This window comes from Hypanus sabinus, chromosome 5, assembly GCF_030144855.1.
Source record: "Hypanus sabinus isolate sHypSab1 chromosome 5, sHypSab1.hap1, whole genome shotgun sequence".
Taxonomy (NCBI): Eukaryota; Metazoa; Chordata; class Chondrichthyes; order Myliobatiformes; family Dasyatidae; genus Hypanus; species Hypanus sabinus.
In genome coordinates, this window is record NC_082710.1 from 35,408,482 (window position 1) to 35,424,863 (window position 16,382).

A 16,382-nucleotide genomic window follows, 5' to 3' on the forward strand; every position below is an offset into this window, starting at 1 on the left:
TTAAAATGCCATTTAAACTCATTTTGTGGAATGACTGAAACAGTTCAGCCAGTGTCCAATTCAATTTTAATTAATTTGCCGTTCACTTATGGTACAAGCCATTTCTGTTGTCTCGTGTCAGTTTTCACTTTATAAATCTCAATACCCAGACCACACCAATATCAGATTCTTCATCAACAGCATGCAGATTAGTGCTCTTTTTGAAACTGCAACTTGACTTTTTATCTTTATCTCTCCTGTGCAGTCCATTTATTTTTCTGTGACTGACATGCTCTTTGCATGTGTCCTACTTTATCCCACTTTCTATAAGTTTTACCTTTAAACCTGCATTGGTCTGATGTATGTGAGCCCCTGATAAAACGGTAACACAATTTGTTAGGCCAGGCCAATTTCTGCTTAGCCACTGCAATTTTGTTCACATTCACTTTCATTCCTGACTGCAACTCAATTGCATCTCAATCCGCTGTCTCTATGATTACAACAATTTCAACTGCTGTTATAAATGAGCGGTGTGCTTCGGTTAGGGACCATTGTTGAATGCTTTCTTCTAAGACTGCACAAACTAAAAGATCTCTTAGTGCATTGTTAAGCCCATCAGTGTGACAACAATGGTCAGACAATCTCTCCAATACAGCTATGTACCCTGAAATGAACTGCCCTTCCTTTTAATTCCACTTATGAAACCTAAACCAACAATTGTTTTGATTCTAAATGTTCCTGAACTACTTTCACAAAGTTAATTTAGTTTGGAGTTCGAGCAAGTGGCTGAGGTACTAAGTGAGTACCTTTTGTTGGTATTTACTGAAGGGAAGGATTTGGAAGATAGCAGAGTGGGGCATGTTAATGTGCTGGGACATTCTGAGATGAAGGAGAAGGTACTGCTGCATCTTCTAAAAAGCACTAAGATGGATAAAACCCCCGGTCCCAATGCAATATATCCCAGACTATTTTCAAGAAGCAATGAGAAAATTGCTGGGACTTTAACTTTTGTGTCTTCATTAGCTACTGGCAAAGCTCACTTTTTAAACAGGAAAACATTAAGCTAATCAAAATAAAAACATGGGGAGACTGGGAAAACATGAACGCTTTGTTTTTTACTTTAAGTGAGGTACACACATATGAAATGGTAGCATAATGATGCACGCAATTCACATACAATACTTTTATATATAATCCGTAATGCATTATTTAAAGAAAAGGATGCTTAATCAACCAATTACTTAAATAGTAAATACACAACAGTGGTTAAGGCATTGGTCTAGTGATCTGAAGGTCACTAGTTCGAGCCTCAGCTAAGGCAGCATGTTGTGTCCTTCAGCAAGACACTTGACCACACTGCGATGACACCGGTGCCAAGCTGTATCGGCCCTTGACCTTCCTTTGGACAAAGTCTGTGGCGTGGAGAGGGGAGACTTGCAGCATGGGCAACTGCTGGTCTCCCATACAACCCTGCCCAGGTCTGCACCCTGGAAACTTTCCAAGGCACAAATCCATGGTCTCTTGAGACTAACGGATGCCTAAAAAATACACAACAGCATGTACTGACATGCCCTCATCAAGATCCTTTGTCACCAGCTCAAGAAACTAAATTAAATTAGTAAGACATGTCCTGCCCCACAAAAACCCATGCTGACTGCCCCTAAGCATGCCAAGCCTTTCCAAATGTGCAAAGATCTTATCCCTCAGTATTCCCTACCACTGACTTGAGGCTCACTGGCTGGGTTATCCCTATTTCGTTTCTTGAACAAAGGCACAACATCTTTAATTTTTAGTCCTCTGGGACCTTGCTGGTAGCTAATGAGGACACAAAGATCTCTGTTAAAGTCCCAGTAATTTTCTCATTGCTTCTTGAAAATAGTCTGGGATATATGCCATTGGGCCCTGGGGATTTATCCACCTTAGTGCTTTTTAGAAGATGCAGAACTACCTTCTCCTTCATCTCAGAATGTCCCAGCACATTAACATGCCCCACTCAACTATACTCCAAATCCTTCCCTTCAGTAAATACCAACAAAAGGTACTCACTTAGTACCTCAGTCACTTGCTCAAACTCCAATAACAAATTCCCTCCTTTATCCATAAGTATACCTACCCTCTCCTTACTAATTGTTTTTCTCTTAAAAATATAAAATGGCTGCTCACCAAAGATATTTCATCACCCCTTTTGGCCTTCCAAATCGGTTGCTTGAGCACTTCTGGGATATCTTTATATACTAAAAGGGGCCAGTCTGATTTTAGCTTCCTAAATTATCTGTGCTCTTTGTTTTACTTCCTGACTAAATATAGGATCTCGTGGGTCATTCAAGATCTTTGTCCTTTACCATCCTTGCCCTTACCCCTTACCAGATCATACTACTCCTGAACTCTTTAAACAACTCCCGCATGTCAAATGTGTACTTGTCTGACAACAACTACTCACAATCAACATCACTTAACTTCTGCCTTATCCTGTCACAATTTGGCCTCCATCCAATTTAATACCTTCCCACAAGATCTGATTTTATCCTTACTCACAACATGGCAGGATACTTGGTAGTGTGGAGGAGCAGAGGGATCTGGGGGTACATGTCCACAGATCCCTGAAAGTTGCCTCACAGGTAGATAGGGTAGTTAAGAAAGCTTATGGAGTGTTAGCTTTCATAAGTCAAGGGATAGAGTTTAAGAGACGTGATGTAATGATGCAGCTCTATAAAACTCTAGTTAGGCCACACTTGGAGCACTGTGTCCAGTTCTGGTCACCTCACTATAGGAAGGATGTGGAAGCATTGGAAAGGGTACAGAGGAGATTTACCAGGATGCTGCCTGGCTGAAAGAGTATGGATTATGATCAGAGATTAAAGGAGCTAGGGCTTTACTCTTTGGAGAGGAGGAGGATAAGTAAGGGGAGGCAAGTTCAAGGGGATATTAGAGGAAGGTTTTTCACTCAGAGAGTGGTTGGTGCGTGGAATGCACTGCCTGAGTCAGTGGTGGAGGCAGATACACTAGTGAAATTTAAGAGACTACTAGATAGGTATATGGAGGAATTCAAGGTGGGAGGTTATATGGGAGGCAGGGTTTGAGGGTCGGCACAACATTGTGGGCCGAAGGACCTGTAATGTGCTGTACTATTCTACGTTCTATGTTCTATATAATTAGATGTGGTCCCAAAACGTTCATCCACTATTAGGTCTGACACCTGGCCTGGCTTATTTCTCAAAACCAGGCCAGTATATTTTCCCCTCTAGCTGGACTCTCCACATACTGTTTCAAGAACCCCTCTTAGAAGCACTGACAAACACCTGCCCCATCTAAACCTCTTTTATCAAGGAAGTTCCACTTGATACTGGGGAAGGTAAAGTATCCTACTACGACAACCCTGTTGTCTCTACGCCTCTCCATATCTACACATCTATTCCTTCATCTCTCAGTGGCTATAGGGGGCCCTTCAGTATAATTGTTTATTTTGGAGCTCCACCCAAATTTCCTCTGCACATGAGCCTATCAGCCGGTCCAGTCCTGTTGTGACGTTCACCTTTATCAGCAATGTAACCCCTCCATCTCCTTTACCCCATTTCTCCATCACATCTAAACTTACAAAACCTTGGAATGTTGAACTGCCAGTCTTGGCCCTCATGCAACTTACTCTCTAATGGCAACAACATCATAACCCCAAGCTGTGAGCCAGGTTCTACGTTTACCATCCTTACACAGAATGCACCGAGTACCAAAGTGAATACATTTCCGCTCACTGGTCCCACATTTATTAGCCTGCCCTTCCTTTCAGTCTGTCCTCAAATGTACCTCAAGCAGCCCTGCTACTGTGGCTCCCATCCCTCTGCGACTTTAGTTTGAACCCTCCTGAGTAACATCAGCAAACCTCCTGGTGAGGATATTGGGTGTCATGTTTGTACAGGTCCCAGCTGCCCTAGAAGACAGCCCAATGATCCATAAATCTGAAGCCCTTCCTTCTGCACCAGCCCCTTAGCCACATATTAACCTGCACTATTTATCTACACCTCACCTCAGGGTACTCATCCTGAGATTATACCCCTGGAACTTCTGCTTTTTAAACTTTCTACCTAGATATCTAGAATCCGTTTGCAGGACCTCATCTCTGTCCCCACCTATGTCACTGGTACCTAAATGGACAACCACCGGCTGCTCAATCTCCCTTCTCAGAATGCCCTGTAGCAGCTGAGACATCCTCGTCCCTGGCCAGGTAACACATCAACCTGGAGTCTTGACTGTGGCCACAGAAATGACTGACTGCGTTCTTCCCATTGTGTCCCCCATCGCTAATCACTCTACCTGACTTCATCCTTCCCTCCTTTGCCTCAGAGCCAGGCACAATACCTCTAACCTGGCCACCGCCACTGGCCATTGACAGATCAATCCCCTTCCCACAGTATCCAAAGGATATAATTGTTACTGAGGGGAATAACTATAAGGAAACCCTGTACTGTCTGCCTTCTCCCCTTACTTCTCATGGTGGTCACCCATCTATCTCTAGTCTGCACATGAGGTGTGACCACCTCTCTTAAACTCTCATGCATGATATCCTCAACTTCCTGGATGAACACAAGTATATCCACCTGCACCTTCATTTTCTTGACCCAGTGTGTCAGGACCCACAGCTAGGTGCATGTCCCCAGATGCAGCAACCAGGGAGACTAACTTACCTCATCTTGCAGGAGGAGCATTCCACTGCCATGACTGCCATTTTGTCTACATTACTACGTCAAAGATCATGGATCAAAAGGAAGACAGAAACCTCACCCGTGCTGATGAGCGACTGACCTGGGGCTCCTTGCTGAAACTACTTGAGCCATTGCTTCAGCTCTTCAACTCTTACACCAGCCTTTATTCTATTTTGAATAGAATTGAAAAATGTGACAACTATCCAGCTCTGAATCACTCACCCTCAGACAGAGGTGCAAGACTGTGCCTTCGTGGAAGACTTTCTGCCAGGTTTTGACTACCTCAGGCTGGAAAGATTTGATAATGTACGTCTGCCCAGTTCTCAGCACGTCCTCTTCGGACCAAGTGCAACACACCTTCAAGGCCCTGCGAAGACCCCCGTCCATTTCCTCCTTTGAAAGGACGTGAATCATGGCGGCCAACCCACGCTGGGACCAGGAGGACATGCTCTTGTCCAGGTTCACGGATGAACTCTCCTCGAGTTGGTAGATGGTTACCTCCTCACCAGCTGCACAGTCATACAAGATGGCAACAATTTCTTGAGTATGTTATTGACTGAAAAGCCAGGCATTTGCATTAATCTCTCTGATCTGACATTTTCGAAAAAAAAAATACTATTTTCAAAATAAATGTAAACTATGAATCAGCTCAACTAATCTGTGCACCAACAGGTTTTGGGAGCTGCTTGTTGACAGATAAAAAATGAACCCAGTGCACCAGTCCAAGCTGCTGGTTGCAGAAAAACTTGAATCAGAGTCCCATTTGTAGTCAACAGAAAACCTCCTTCAGAGTTACTCCAACATTCTACAATGGAATTCAGAACACAAAAGGAGAATAACAAGAAATATTCAACTTTATTTCAAAGACTTTTTAAAAAACATCCGATTAGGTCAGACTGAACAGGCTAGATTACACCAGAAATATAGAATAAGATCCAGAATGAGGGGATTGTGGCTCAACACACATTTAAATCCAATTGAATATTTTAAAATTTAGATCAGCTCATATAGACATTTGTTTGTATCATTGTGCTTTTACTAGCTCTCTTATGTCTTCTTCTCATCTTAGCCCACAGATGTGTAAATGTTGTCCTTTTCAAATTTATATCCTATCTGCTTTTCAAAGTTTTGAGGATGAAAATGATTCATGATGGAAGGTTGTTCCTGCAATCCTCTCATCATCAAGAACCCTGCAGAAGAACATCTCTCTGGACTCAAAGATAGGACAGCATTCTGTTACATTTTGATGACAAGTGTAAGGAAGCAGAAGCTTCTGCCTGAAGACACCCGTTCCACCACCACCACTACGTGTCACCAAACATTATTTAATATACATCCAATCTATCAATTCATATAGCAGTTACTTGTATTTTGCATTTTGCTGAATTGCTTTTATGTTTATATTTATTAATTTTCTAAAAATCATATTCTTTATGCTTATTGTGTGCTTTCTACGCTGCATCATATCTGAAGTAATAATCATTTCATTCTCCATTACAATTGCTTACTGAAGAATGATAAAAACAATCTTGAAAAAACTTGAAACAACTATGGTGCTCATCTTCTTGTTCTTCCCATTTTCAGCCTACCTTCTACCTTACTGGCAACTTTAGAGGCAAATAGTGAGAAAATTGCATAAATTACCAAAGAGATCGACAGGAGTAAATGGTATTGTCTGTGCAAGTCTCATTAAGTTATTTCTTTCAACAGCTGCAAGAGAAAAAAAGTCAACAGGTTTTAGCAGTTTCAGTAATCTTCATAAATAACTTATTTTCAACTCTTCAAACGCATTTACTTTCCTCTGTGGGTGGCATGTTCTTTTTTAAAAATGTGACAGGACAGGCTTTTTAAGATATCACTTCATTTCCTTCCCTATTGGGAAACACTTTTCAGTTAATCCCCTTGGTGAGCTCAAGGAATCAGTCATCAGGGTGAATAAAATCAGTGTTTCTTTTGCTGCTTTGATGCATCAAACTGAACATCCACACTCTCCCATATTACATATTTCCACAGACTCGTAAAACCCTTTTATTATCAGACAGCACCTCTATGCTGAAAACAGTCTGGGATTATAGACTATACCTAGCTGCACTTGGTAGGATTGTTCACAGATAGTCTGGATGTGCTGTGATGTTTGGCTGACAAAAATAAAGCATAAAAATAAAACCTGAGCGCTCAACTCATGTGGCTGCTGGGTGGGTGGGAAATGCAAGAAAATAATCATGCAGTAAAATTTATCAAGATCTTTTGTCTCTGAGTTTAAGCAACTTTCCCAGTCCTACTTTCCTTAGGTCTGTTGCTATGTCTGGGTCACTCACAGCTTTTTCTTCTCAGGAACTTTGGAAATTCAGCTTTTGAAATTATCTCAGCAAAAGCAGAATTAGATGGGTTATAAGTTTTTTAAAAATTGCTGCACTGGCACAGCTGATTCAGCAGTACCAACACTTCCTAGGAAATAGTGTTTATGGCAATTTGTCAGCTTGCTCAGTCCAATTTACAGTTCCAAGGAAAAAAAGTATTAACCAGCAAACCAGGCTTTGTGAAAAAGCTGAACCTTGAAACAAGATCTCTAATGAAGGCATTAAAAATGTCTGAATAAATATCTATCTCTTTGTAAAATGCTTTTAAGTATTTGGTTTCATTGATATTCAGATAGGGAAATGGAAATTTTAATTAATGAGGGAAAAATATTTCAGGATATATATTTGAGCAATTCATTAGAAACCAATGAACAGATTACATGATCACTTATGGGTCTATGAAAGAAATATCATTCATGTAGCTATTGGAATTTGCTGATACTGTTCAGAAGGCAAAGGCAAACCACTTCTGTGGAAGCATTTGCTAAGAACTCTCATGGATAGAGAACAGAATAAGAACAACATCATGGAGGGGGTCTTCCCCATAGGCAACAATGGGGGACCATGACCTCCCACGTCATACCACACAGCACATAATGATGATGATAGAGGAATTTACTACAAGGGAGAAATTGATGTAAAACTAAATCATAGCATAGCAGGAAATAATGCTGTCTCACGAGGAAGAGTGTGTCGAAGTAATTTTAATGTATCAGAAACAGCAATCTCAATTCCTTGCATTACTAGTAGCAAATGGAGTGGCACTGAAATGTAGTGGTTAGCACAATGTTTTACAGTGCAGGTCACCCGGCTTCAATTCCTGCCACTGCCCATAAGGAGTTCAGAATCAGAATCAGGTTTATTATCATCGGCATGTGTCATGATATTTGTTAACTTAGCAGCAGCAGTACAGTGCAACACATGATAATATAGAAATAAAAAATAAATAAATAAATTACCGTTAATATATATATTAAATAGTTAGATATAAAATAGTGAAAAATAAAGATAATATTTTAAAAAAAGGTGAGATGGCGTTCATGGATTCAATGTCCATTTAGGAATCAGATGGCAGAAGGGAAGAAGCTGTTCCTGAATCGCTGAGTGTTTTACTTTCTCCTCGTGACCACGTGGGTTTTCCCCAGTGTACCCTGGTTTCCTCCCACAGTCCAAAGACATACCAGTTAACTGTTCATTCTAAATTGGCTCATGATTAGGCTAGAGTTAAATCTGGAGTTGAAGGTGACACGGCTCAAAGGGACAGAAGGGCTTACTCCACCCTGTATCGCAATAAATAATAAATAATTGTTAAAATGGGTCGTGACTCAGTTCATAGCATGCTTGCCTCTGACTCAGGTGGTTCTTAATTCCCACCATTAAGGAATTGAACACACAGTCTCAGACATCCCATCCTGTAAAAACTCATTTCAGGGAGGAAGCACCATCAATTTGCGGCAGACTCCCGGAACTTCCGGGAGAGGTGGGATGTCTGCAGTAGAGTAGCTCCTTAGCGGCTAGCCAGTTAGTTTAAATAACGTTAACTATGCTAATGAATGAATGACACCTGTTAAACTCACCTCAACAGTCATTTAACCCACAAGTCACTGTTGCAAACAGTGCAGCGAGCAACACTGATTATTTTTGACCCCTATAAGGCTGGGGTACACTTTAGTATGGTCTGGGGTGAAGTGTATTTTATATTTTCTTTTTTTGGAGCACTCTGCCATGGCACACTCTCTCACGCTCTCTCTCTTGCTCTCAAAAAAAATCGATTTCTGGGATATTGTATATAATTTGCAGGCGTCAAGGAGCCATTATCAATATGTGGGAGACTCCTGGAACTTCCAGGAGAGGTGGGATGTCTACAGTCTAGGCTGTGCAGTACTGCACAGGGCCCTATTTCAATGAGGCTGGCCTTCATGTGCTGTGAAGACCTGGGTCTCCACAATGAGCAAGTGCTGTCCCTAAGGCACGCATGTGTGCACGGAAACTCTTGGAGCTGCTGGCCCAGAACTCTTTGGCACCTGGTGATACACACATCAGGGTAACAAATATGATGTCAAGGTCACAGCAAAATTTGTGCATGAGCCCCATAGCACCATGCATCTTTAAATAAACATTAACGCACTCACAAGCCTTTTCTCTGAACATTACACCACTGCCATGTGAGTGCAGTCAAACAATAGGATTGTGTGTTCAGTTCAAGGAGTAAGGAGGGTGGTAGGGGGCAGGAAGAAGAGGCCCAGGGGATGGGCTGAGAAGAATGGGACCACAGTCATTGGTGGAGAGGATGTGTCAAGTGTCGGAAAATAGTGTTGGGGGGGGATTCACAACTGACAGCAATGGTACAGTCCCCAGTTAGTTAACACAACATGTAAGTACACAAGATATTTGACTAGCATTAAGTATTAGCTACCATGTAATTTAATATAATATTAATTGACAACTTTAATTAAAGTAAACAATAATAATCTTAGTTGGTGAACTTGGAACTGATAATTTGTGATTGTAGGAACTGCTTACTTTTTACTTACCGGAGTAATGATAGTTCAGATCATGTGATGTTTTAAATGAGGTACCATATCCTGAAGCAAAATATATGTTGGTTATTAATAAACATTAAGATTAGAATATCTTCTTGAAGATACTTCTTAAACTGAAATTTAATATATATTTTTTTAAATATTATCCCTTTCATCAGTTGATTCCACTTGCCTTTGTTACTCCTGATTGACTAGCTGGTCACACATTTCTTCTACACAGGGGGAAAAAGTGAATAAATGTGCTGCACATTAGCCCCAAATCTGGAAGTGACCAGGAAATCTGGCAGAACTCTAGCAGAGTCCTGGATTCAGCCAGATGCACCACTGAGTCCGTTGTTCCAGCACTGAGGTTAGGTGAGGGTGGAGATTGGTGTGAAGATGAGGAGGGAAAATCCCAGCAATAATTAGAGTGGAGGGAAGAAATCTGAGCTCTAATTGCAAAGTCTGGGAAAAAATTGCCTTTTCTTGGTGAGGTATAAAAGAAAATTCCTGCATAGCTCGAAATGAGTTAATGAAGGTGATTGCATCCAGAACTGTGAAAGTCATACTGATTTGAAAAGTGAAAAAGCATTGAAATTATTCTTTGCAGTCTGAAAGAAATAGGTAGAAGACTTCAAATGCATATTGTTTTATTCAATCTCACTGTATATAATAATCCCAAAATAGTACAGTACATAGTGGGACCAACCACGACACATTGAAGCTAACTGTTGTTCAGTGGGGCAAATCAGTGTCACAAGGTCCTCATGGGCCTTGTAGGAATAGAGAAGATTTATTATACCCAATGACCAAAAACTTGATAACAGAGATTGGTTTCAAAGAGAAAAAGAGGATTAAAGAAATGGAGAGGTTTAAGAAGGGAACTCCAGAACTTGAAGATCTTGGCAGCTGAAAGTATGTGCAAGATATTTAAAAGTTTTCAGTTATGAATTATTGCTTACCTTCAATAATGCATGAACTTGACCTGTGGTGGGTGGAAGTAATAAGAAATAGTGAAGCTATATTAACAATTTAACATCCAAGTGTCTCACAGAAAGATAATCTTTACAAGAGTTCTTCACAGCTTGAAGGAAAGTCCCTCTTTGAATGTTCTGAAGTATTGTTTCACCATACATCTTGAAATATTAAAATTAACAACAAACTACCACATCTGCCAAAAATGAGTTCACTATCACATTCTAGGTTAGAAAATATTATCATAATATAAATTTAATCATAAGAAACCAGGTATTTCCAGTATCATAGACAAGGAAATCCCTCCAAGATGCTCTCTCTTTTTTGCTCACTGAAATAGATTTTCCACCACACTACCAGTAAAGTAGGGGCAGCTCTAAGGGAATTCTAACCCATTGTTTTGACAAGGCACTAGGGGTAACTAGAGTATAGCTGCACTTAACATACTGTGCATTGCTAATTGCGTGCACGTGTGTGCACTGGCATAAATGGGAACAGCTGCAACTTCAAAACCTTCCAGAGGCCGAATTTATCAAAGAAAATTTACTCCTACCTTATCAATAAGAAGTTGGCATATAAAAGTGGACAAATGTGAAATAGAAAATCACTGAAATACTTACGAGGATTTTCTACTTAACTTACTCCTACTCAGCCAAAGCGATTCTTCAGCCAAGTCCTTAAACAATGAGAAATATTACATTGAATCAGTTTCATACATTACAGATTTTTTTTATTTTGACATTTGTCAGAAGTTGCCACAGATACATCACTTTGCATAGCACTGAACATAAGCAATCCTCAAATCAGCACAGGATAGAAAGATAACAAGATTTAGGAAAGGCTGGATTTGTTTCTATCTATAACTGTTGAATAAATTGTAATAAAGTTGAGAATGCAAATTCATTGACATAAGGGATGAATTATTCACTCTGAATGTTGAATACTTTATGTTAAATTATTTTGTATGTGTGCCCACTTCCAAAAACTTCAATTAATTATAGCAGTTGTCTTTTTTTTCGATCTGATGCAGATCTCATGCTCTTTTTGTCTCAAATGGCAGGTAACTGTTTGCAATGTTTGATCTTTTTGCAAGGCCTCTAAAGATAGAGGACTGAGTACTTTGGCCTTTCCAGTAAATCATACTATGCAACTCCAGTCAAGTGACTGGACAAGCCAGGGACCACAGTGAAGCTCTAGATTGTGGTGCAAAGTTCCACTGGTAGGAACACACGACTGTGTTTATCAACATTCAAAAGAAGCTTAAATGGCATCAGCTGAATCCAGAAATCTCTCCACCTGACAAACTGGCATGTACACCACCATGGGGAAATGGCAGCGGCTCTGTTACTCATTTTATCAATCATGACAACAGCACTATTGATACACCACTGCCTTTCTGTCCCATCCTTTGCTATTCTTTGAAGCCAACTTTCAAGACCAATCATGCTGAGAAATTGCATTCAAAATCTGTGCCTTCATACTCCAACGTTCCTTGTCGTCTCTCTACAATCTTTTCCATTGAAGGCCACCATTGAAAGTCATCAGACCAACTACACAGTGACCATTTGGGTAACACTACAGGTGATCACTGTGACAGGCAAAATGAAGACAGCACAAGGCTTCTTAGGGGAAAAGATAGATGTCATTGCTTGACATTTAAATATTCCTTAGCATTTAGCAGTTATTGTTTCCTGATCTAGTACCATAAAACTTATTTTTTCCCTTCCAGGTTAGCACTTACGTAAAAAATAACACAAATGTACTTCATTTTCTTTAGATGTGTTTTTTAAACCTTTACAAAAAAAGGTGAGAGATGGATAAACTACGCACTTCAAAAAGGATATTTCAGTAATGCTATTTGTGCAGCTAAAACTAATTCTAATCCAATTGTTTGCGGAAGGTTCAAATCTAATTGTCCATGTTAAAGTTCTATTACTATATAAACATACACAGGAATGTATCACCTCAAATGAGTTCCTCAAGACTCCATGGAATGACTTTGATAATGTGCTGGTTTCTTGATTGTGAACATTTTCATTTGAACTCCTGACTGCCTCATGACCTATTCAAAAACAAGCAACAAGAATTTCTGTAATGTAGATCTTCATACAGAATGACATTGCATCTTACTAGACCACAGTTTTGTGTTATGTCCAAAGTGATGGAACAAATTACACTAATTTTCATTATGCATAAAGTTGAAGGCCACTGACTCATGATAAAAGGATTTGATCAGGATCATAACTGAGGTTAAAATTACATATCAATTCTCAGCTTACAGATTTAATAAAATTGTGCCAGAGTTTCCTCACTCCCAATTCTCTTCCACCTTCCAAACAATCAAAGGTTAACCATATAACAATCACAGCATGGAAGCAGGCCATCTCGGCCCTCCTAGTCCATGCTGAATTCTTAATCTCACCTAGTCCCACCTACCCGCACTCAGCCCATAACCCTCCACTCCTTTCCTGTCCATATACCTATCCAATTTTACCTTAAATGACACAACTGAACTGGCCTCTACTACTTCTACAGGAAGCTCATTCCACACAGCTATCACTCTGAGTAAAGAAATACCCCCTCGTGTTTCCCTTAAACTTCTGCCCCCTAACTCTCAAATCATGTCCTCTCGTTTGAATCTCCCCTACTCTCAATGGAAACAGCCTATTCACGTCAACTCTATCTATCCCTCTCAAAATTTTAAATACCTCGATCAAATCCCCCCTCAACCTTCTACGCTCCAATGAATAGAGACCTAACTTGTTCAACCTTTCTCTGTAACTTAAGTGCTGAAACCCAGGTAACATCCTAGTAAATCGTCTCTGCACTCTCTCTAATTTATTGATATCTTTCCTATAATTCGGTGACCAGAACTGCACACAATATTCTAAATTTGGCCTTACCAATGCCTTGTATAATTTTAACATTACATCCCAACTTCTGTACTCAATGCTTTGATTTATAAAGGCCAGCATTCCAAAAGCCTTCTTCACCACCCTATCTACATGAGACTCCACCTTCAGGGAACTATGAACTGTTATTCCTAGATCTCTCTGTTCCTCTGCATTCCTCAATGCCCTACCATTTACCCTGTATGTTCTATTTGGATTATTCCTGCCAAAATGTAGAACCTCACATTTCTCAGCATTAAACTCCATCTGCCAACATTCAGCCCATTCTTCTAACCGGCATAAATCTCCCTGCAAGCTTTGAAAACCCACCTCATTATCCACAACACCTCCTACCTTAGTATCATCGGCATACTTACTAATCCAATTTACCACCCCATCATCCAGATCATTTATGTAAATTACAAACAACATTGGGCCCAAAACAGATCCCTGAGGCACCCCGCTAGTCACCAGCCTCCATCCCGATAAACAATTATCCACCACTACTCTCCGGCATCTCCCATCTAGCCACTGTTGAATCCATTTTATTACTCCAGCATTAATACCTAACGACTGAACCTTCTTAACTAACCTTCCATGTGGAACTTTGTCAAAGGCTTTGCTGAAGTCCATATAGACTACATCCACTGCCTTACCCTCGTCAACATTCCTCGTAACTTCTTCAAAAGATTCAATAAGGTTTGTCAAACATGACCTTCCACACACAAATCCATGCTGGCTACTCCTAATCAGATCCTGTCTATCCAGATAATTATTAATACTATCTCTAAGAAAACTTTCCATTAATTTACCCATCACTGGTGTCAAACTGACAGGTCTATAATTGCTAGGCTTACTTCTAGAACCCTTTTTAAACAATGGAACCACATGAGCAATACGCCACTCCTCCGGCACAAACACCGTTTCTAATGACATCTTAAAGATCTCCGTCAGAGCTCCTGCTATCTCTACACAAACTTCCCTCAAAGTCCTGGGGAATATCCTGTCAGGACCCGGAGATTTATCCACTTTTAAATTTCTTAAAAGCGCCAGTACTTCCACCTCTTTAATTGTCATAGGTTCCATAACTTCCTTACTTGTTTCCCACACCTTACACAATTCAATATCCTTCTCCTTAGTGAATACCAACCGTTCAAAATCTCTCCCATCTCCCTTGGCTCCACACATAGCTGACCACTCTGATTCTCTAAGGGGCCAATTTTATCCCTCACTATCCTCTTGCTTTTAATATAACTGTAGAAACCTTTCGGATTTACTTTCACCTTTTTGCCAAACCAACCTCGAATCTTCTTTTAGCTTTTCTAATCTCTTTCTTAAGATTCCTTTTACATTCTTTATATTCCTCGAGCAATTCCTTTACTCCATGCTGCCTATATCTATTGTAGACATCCCTCTTTTTCTGAACCATATTTCTAATACCCCTTGAAAACCATGGTGCTTTCAAACCTTTAACCTTTCCTTTCAACCTAACAGGAACATAAGGATTCTGTACCCTCATAATTTCACCCTTAAATGACCTCCATTTCTCTATTACATCCTTCCCATAAAACAACTTGACCCAATCCACTCTCTCTAAATCCCTTCACATCTCCTCAAAGTTAGCCTTTCTCCAATCAAAAATCTCAACTCTAGGTCCTGTCCTTTCCTTCTCCATAATTATATTGAAGCTAATGCTATTGTGATCACTGGCTGGCTGGAACTTGACTGCAAATCTCTACAGATACGTGCCACCAATTGATAAACATTCTATGTACTGTAGAGTAAACACTGACAAACTGAACTTATCTGTAAGATATCTTGTCTGGAAGGCTTTCTCCCCAAATTGATTTCAATCAAAAAGTACATCAATCCCAATAAACATGAAAGGAAGCTTAAGTAACCCAGTAGAGAACCCCTACATTTAGTGCAAAAATGATTGAGAATTTCATGCTGAAAACTGAATGTCTGAAGTGGACTTGATTCTGTGAATTCAAAGGCAACATGAGTGAATCTGCAGATGCTGGAAATAAATAAAAAACACAAAATGGTGGCAGAACTCAGCAGGCCAGACAGCATCTATGGGAGGAGGTAATAACGATGCTTCGGGCCAAAACCCTTCAACAGGAGATTCTGCCAGCGTTTGGTGTTTTTTTATTGATTCTGTGATATGCTTGAGCCCTAATGGAGAAAGTTTCAATTGCACCTAGGGTCTGTTGATGGTGCAAAGGAGTGCTCCAAAACTAAACTGGTGGGACACAACCGGACTCGAAGGAACTGGTGTAGGATTCTTTTGAGGAGGCATGTTCACATCATTTCAGTACTGTTATAGTAATTTAATTCTCATATTCCACTTACTAATTTAACATTTGAAAATACTAAAAGACAGCAAAATAATTCTTTAATAGAACAAACCTTTCTTCCCCTTTAACGGCTAACTGACTAAAATCTCTGATCTTACACTAGATCGCACATTATGCTGAGGAATCTCACCAGGCAATAACTCTAGGGCTTTTTGCCCATGAATAAAAGTCCTGACATACTGACTTGTGAATTGTAAAAACACTAGCATTTCTGCTTAGATCTGCCAATGAAATCCACCCGAATGATTAGCTTACACCCAGATTTTTCTCTTCAGTACCAGTGATGTGTGAAGAAACGTACCAATCTGGTTGATCGTGGAAACTGTTAACCAGTTTTTGTTACTTTCTTTCTCTTCCACATTCTCCTCACTTCCAATTTGTTGTTGGTCTTGTTGATCAGTATCTGGGCTGTTCTGGGAGCACCCATCCACTGTGATGACCTGCATCAAACCACATTGAGTACTTTATTCTGAGGAGAATACGCAGGAAGCTCAAAGCATGGTGAAACATTCAACAGACAAAAGCTTCCGTTGCCACGGTGCCTCCAACTCAAAGGCTGTACTGGAGAACTGAAGCAGCTTCCAGCCAGCAGTGGAGT

At 40.2% G+C, this 16,382-nt stretch overlaps 1 protein-coding gene across 8 annotated transcripts in view; it reads right to left on the reverse strand.

Moving 5' to 3' along the window:
* trpm6 (transient receptor potential cation channel, subfamily M, member 6) overlaps positions 1-16,382 on the reverse strand; it is a 133,969-nt gene that overhangs the window by 16,039 nt on the left and 101,548 nt on the right. For 4 of the 8 annotated variants that reach the window (XM_059969709.1, XM_059969708.1, XM_059969712.1 and 1 more), the window contains 7 exons: positions 16,086-16,224; positions 12,498-12,595; positions 11,154-11,209; positions 10,521-10,543; positions 9,571-9,621; positions 6,321-6,386; positions 4,899-5,185 (listed from right to left, as the gene is read on the reverse strand). In XM_059969709.1, coding sequence (XP_059825692.1) covers positions 4,899-5,185; positions 6,321-6,386; positions 9,571-9,621; positions 10,521-10,543; positions 11,154-11,209; positions 12,498-12,595; positions 16,086-16,224 — 720 coding nt within the window. Of the gene's footprint in view, positions 1-4,898; positions 5,186-6,320; positions 6,387-9,559; positions 9,622-10,520; positions 10,544-11,153; positions 11,210-12,497; positions 12,596-16,085; positions 16,225-16,382 lie in introns of those variants that run through there. The other 4 variants (XM_059969711.1, XM_059969715.1, XM_059969710.1 and 1 more) reach the window with 3 other exon arrangements.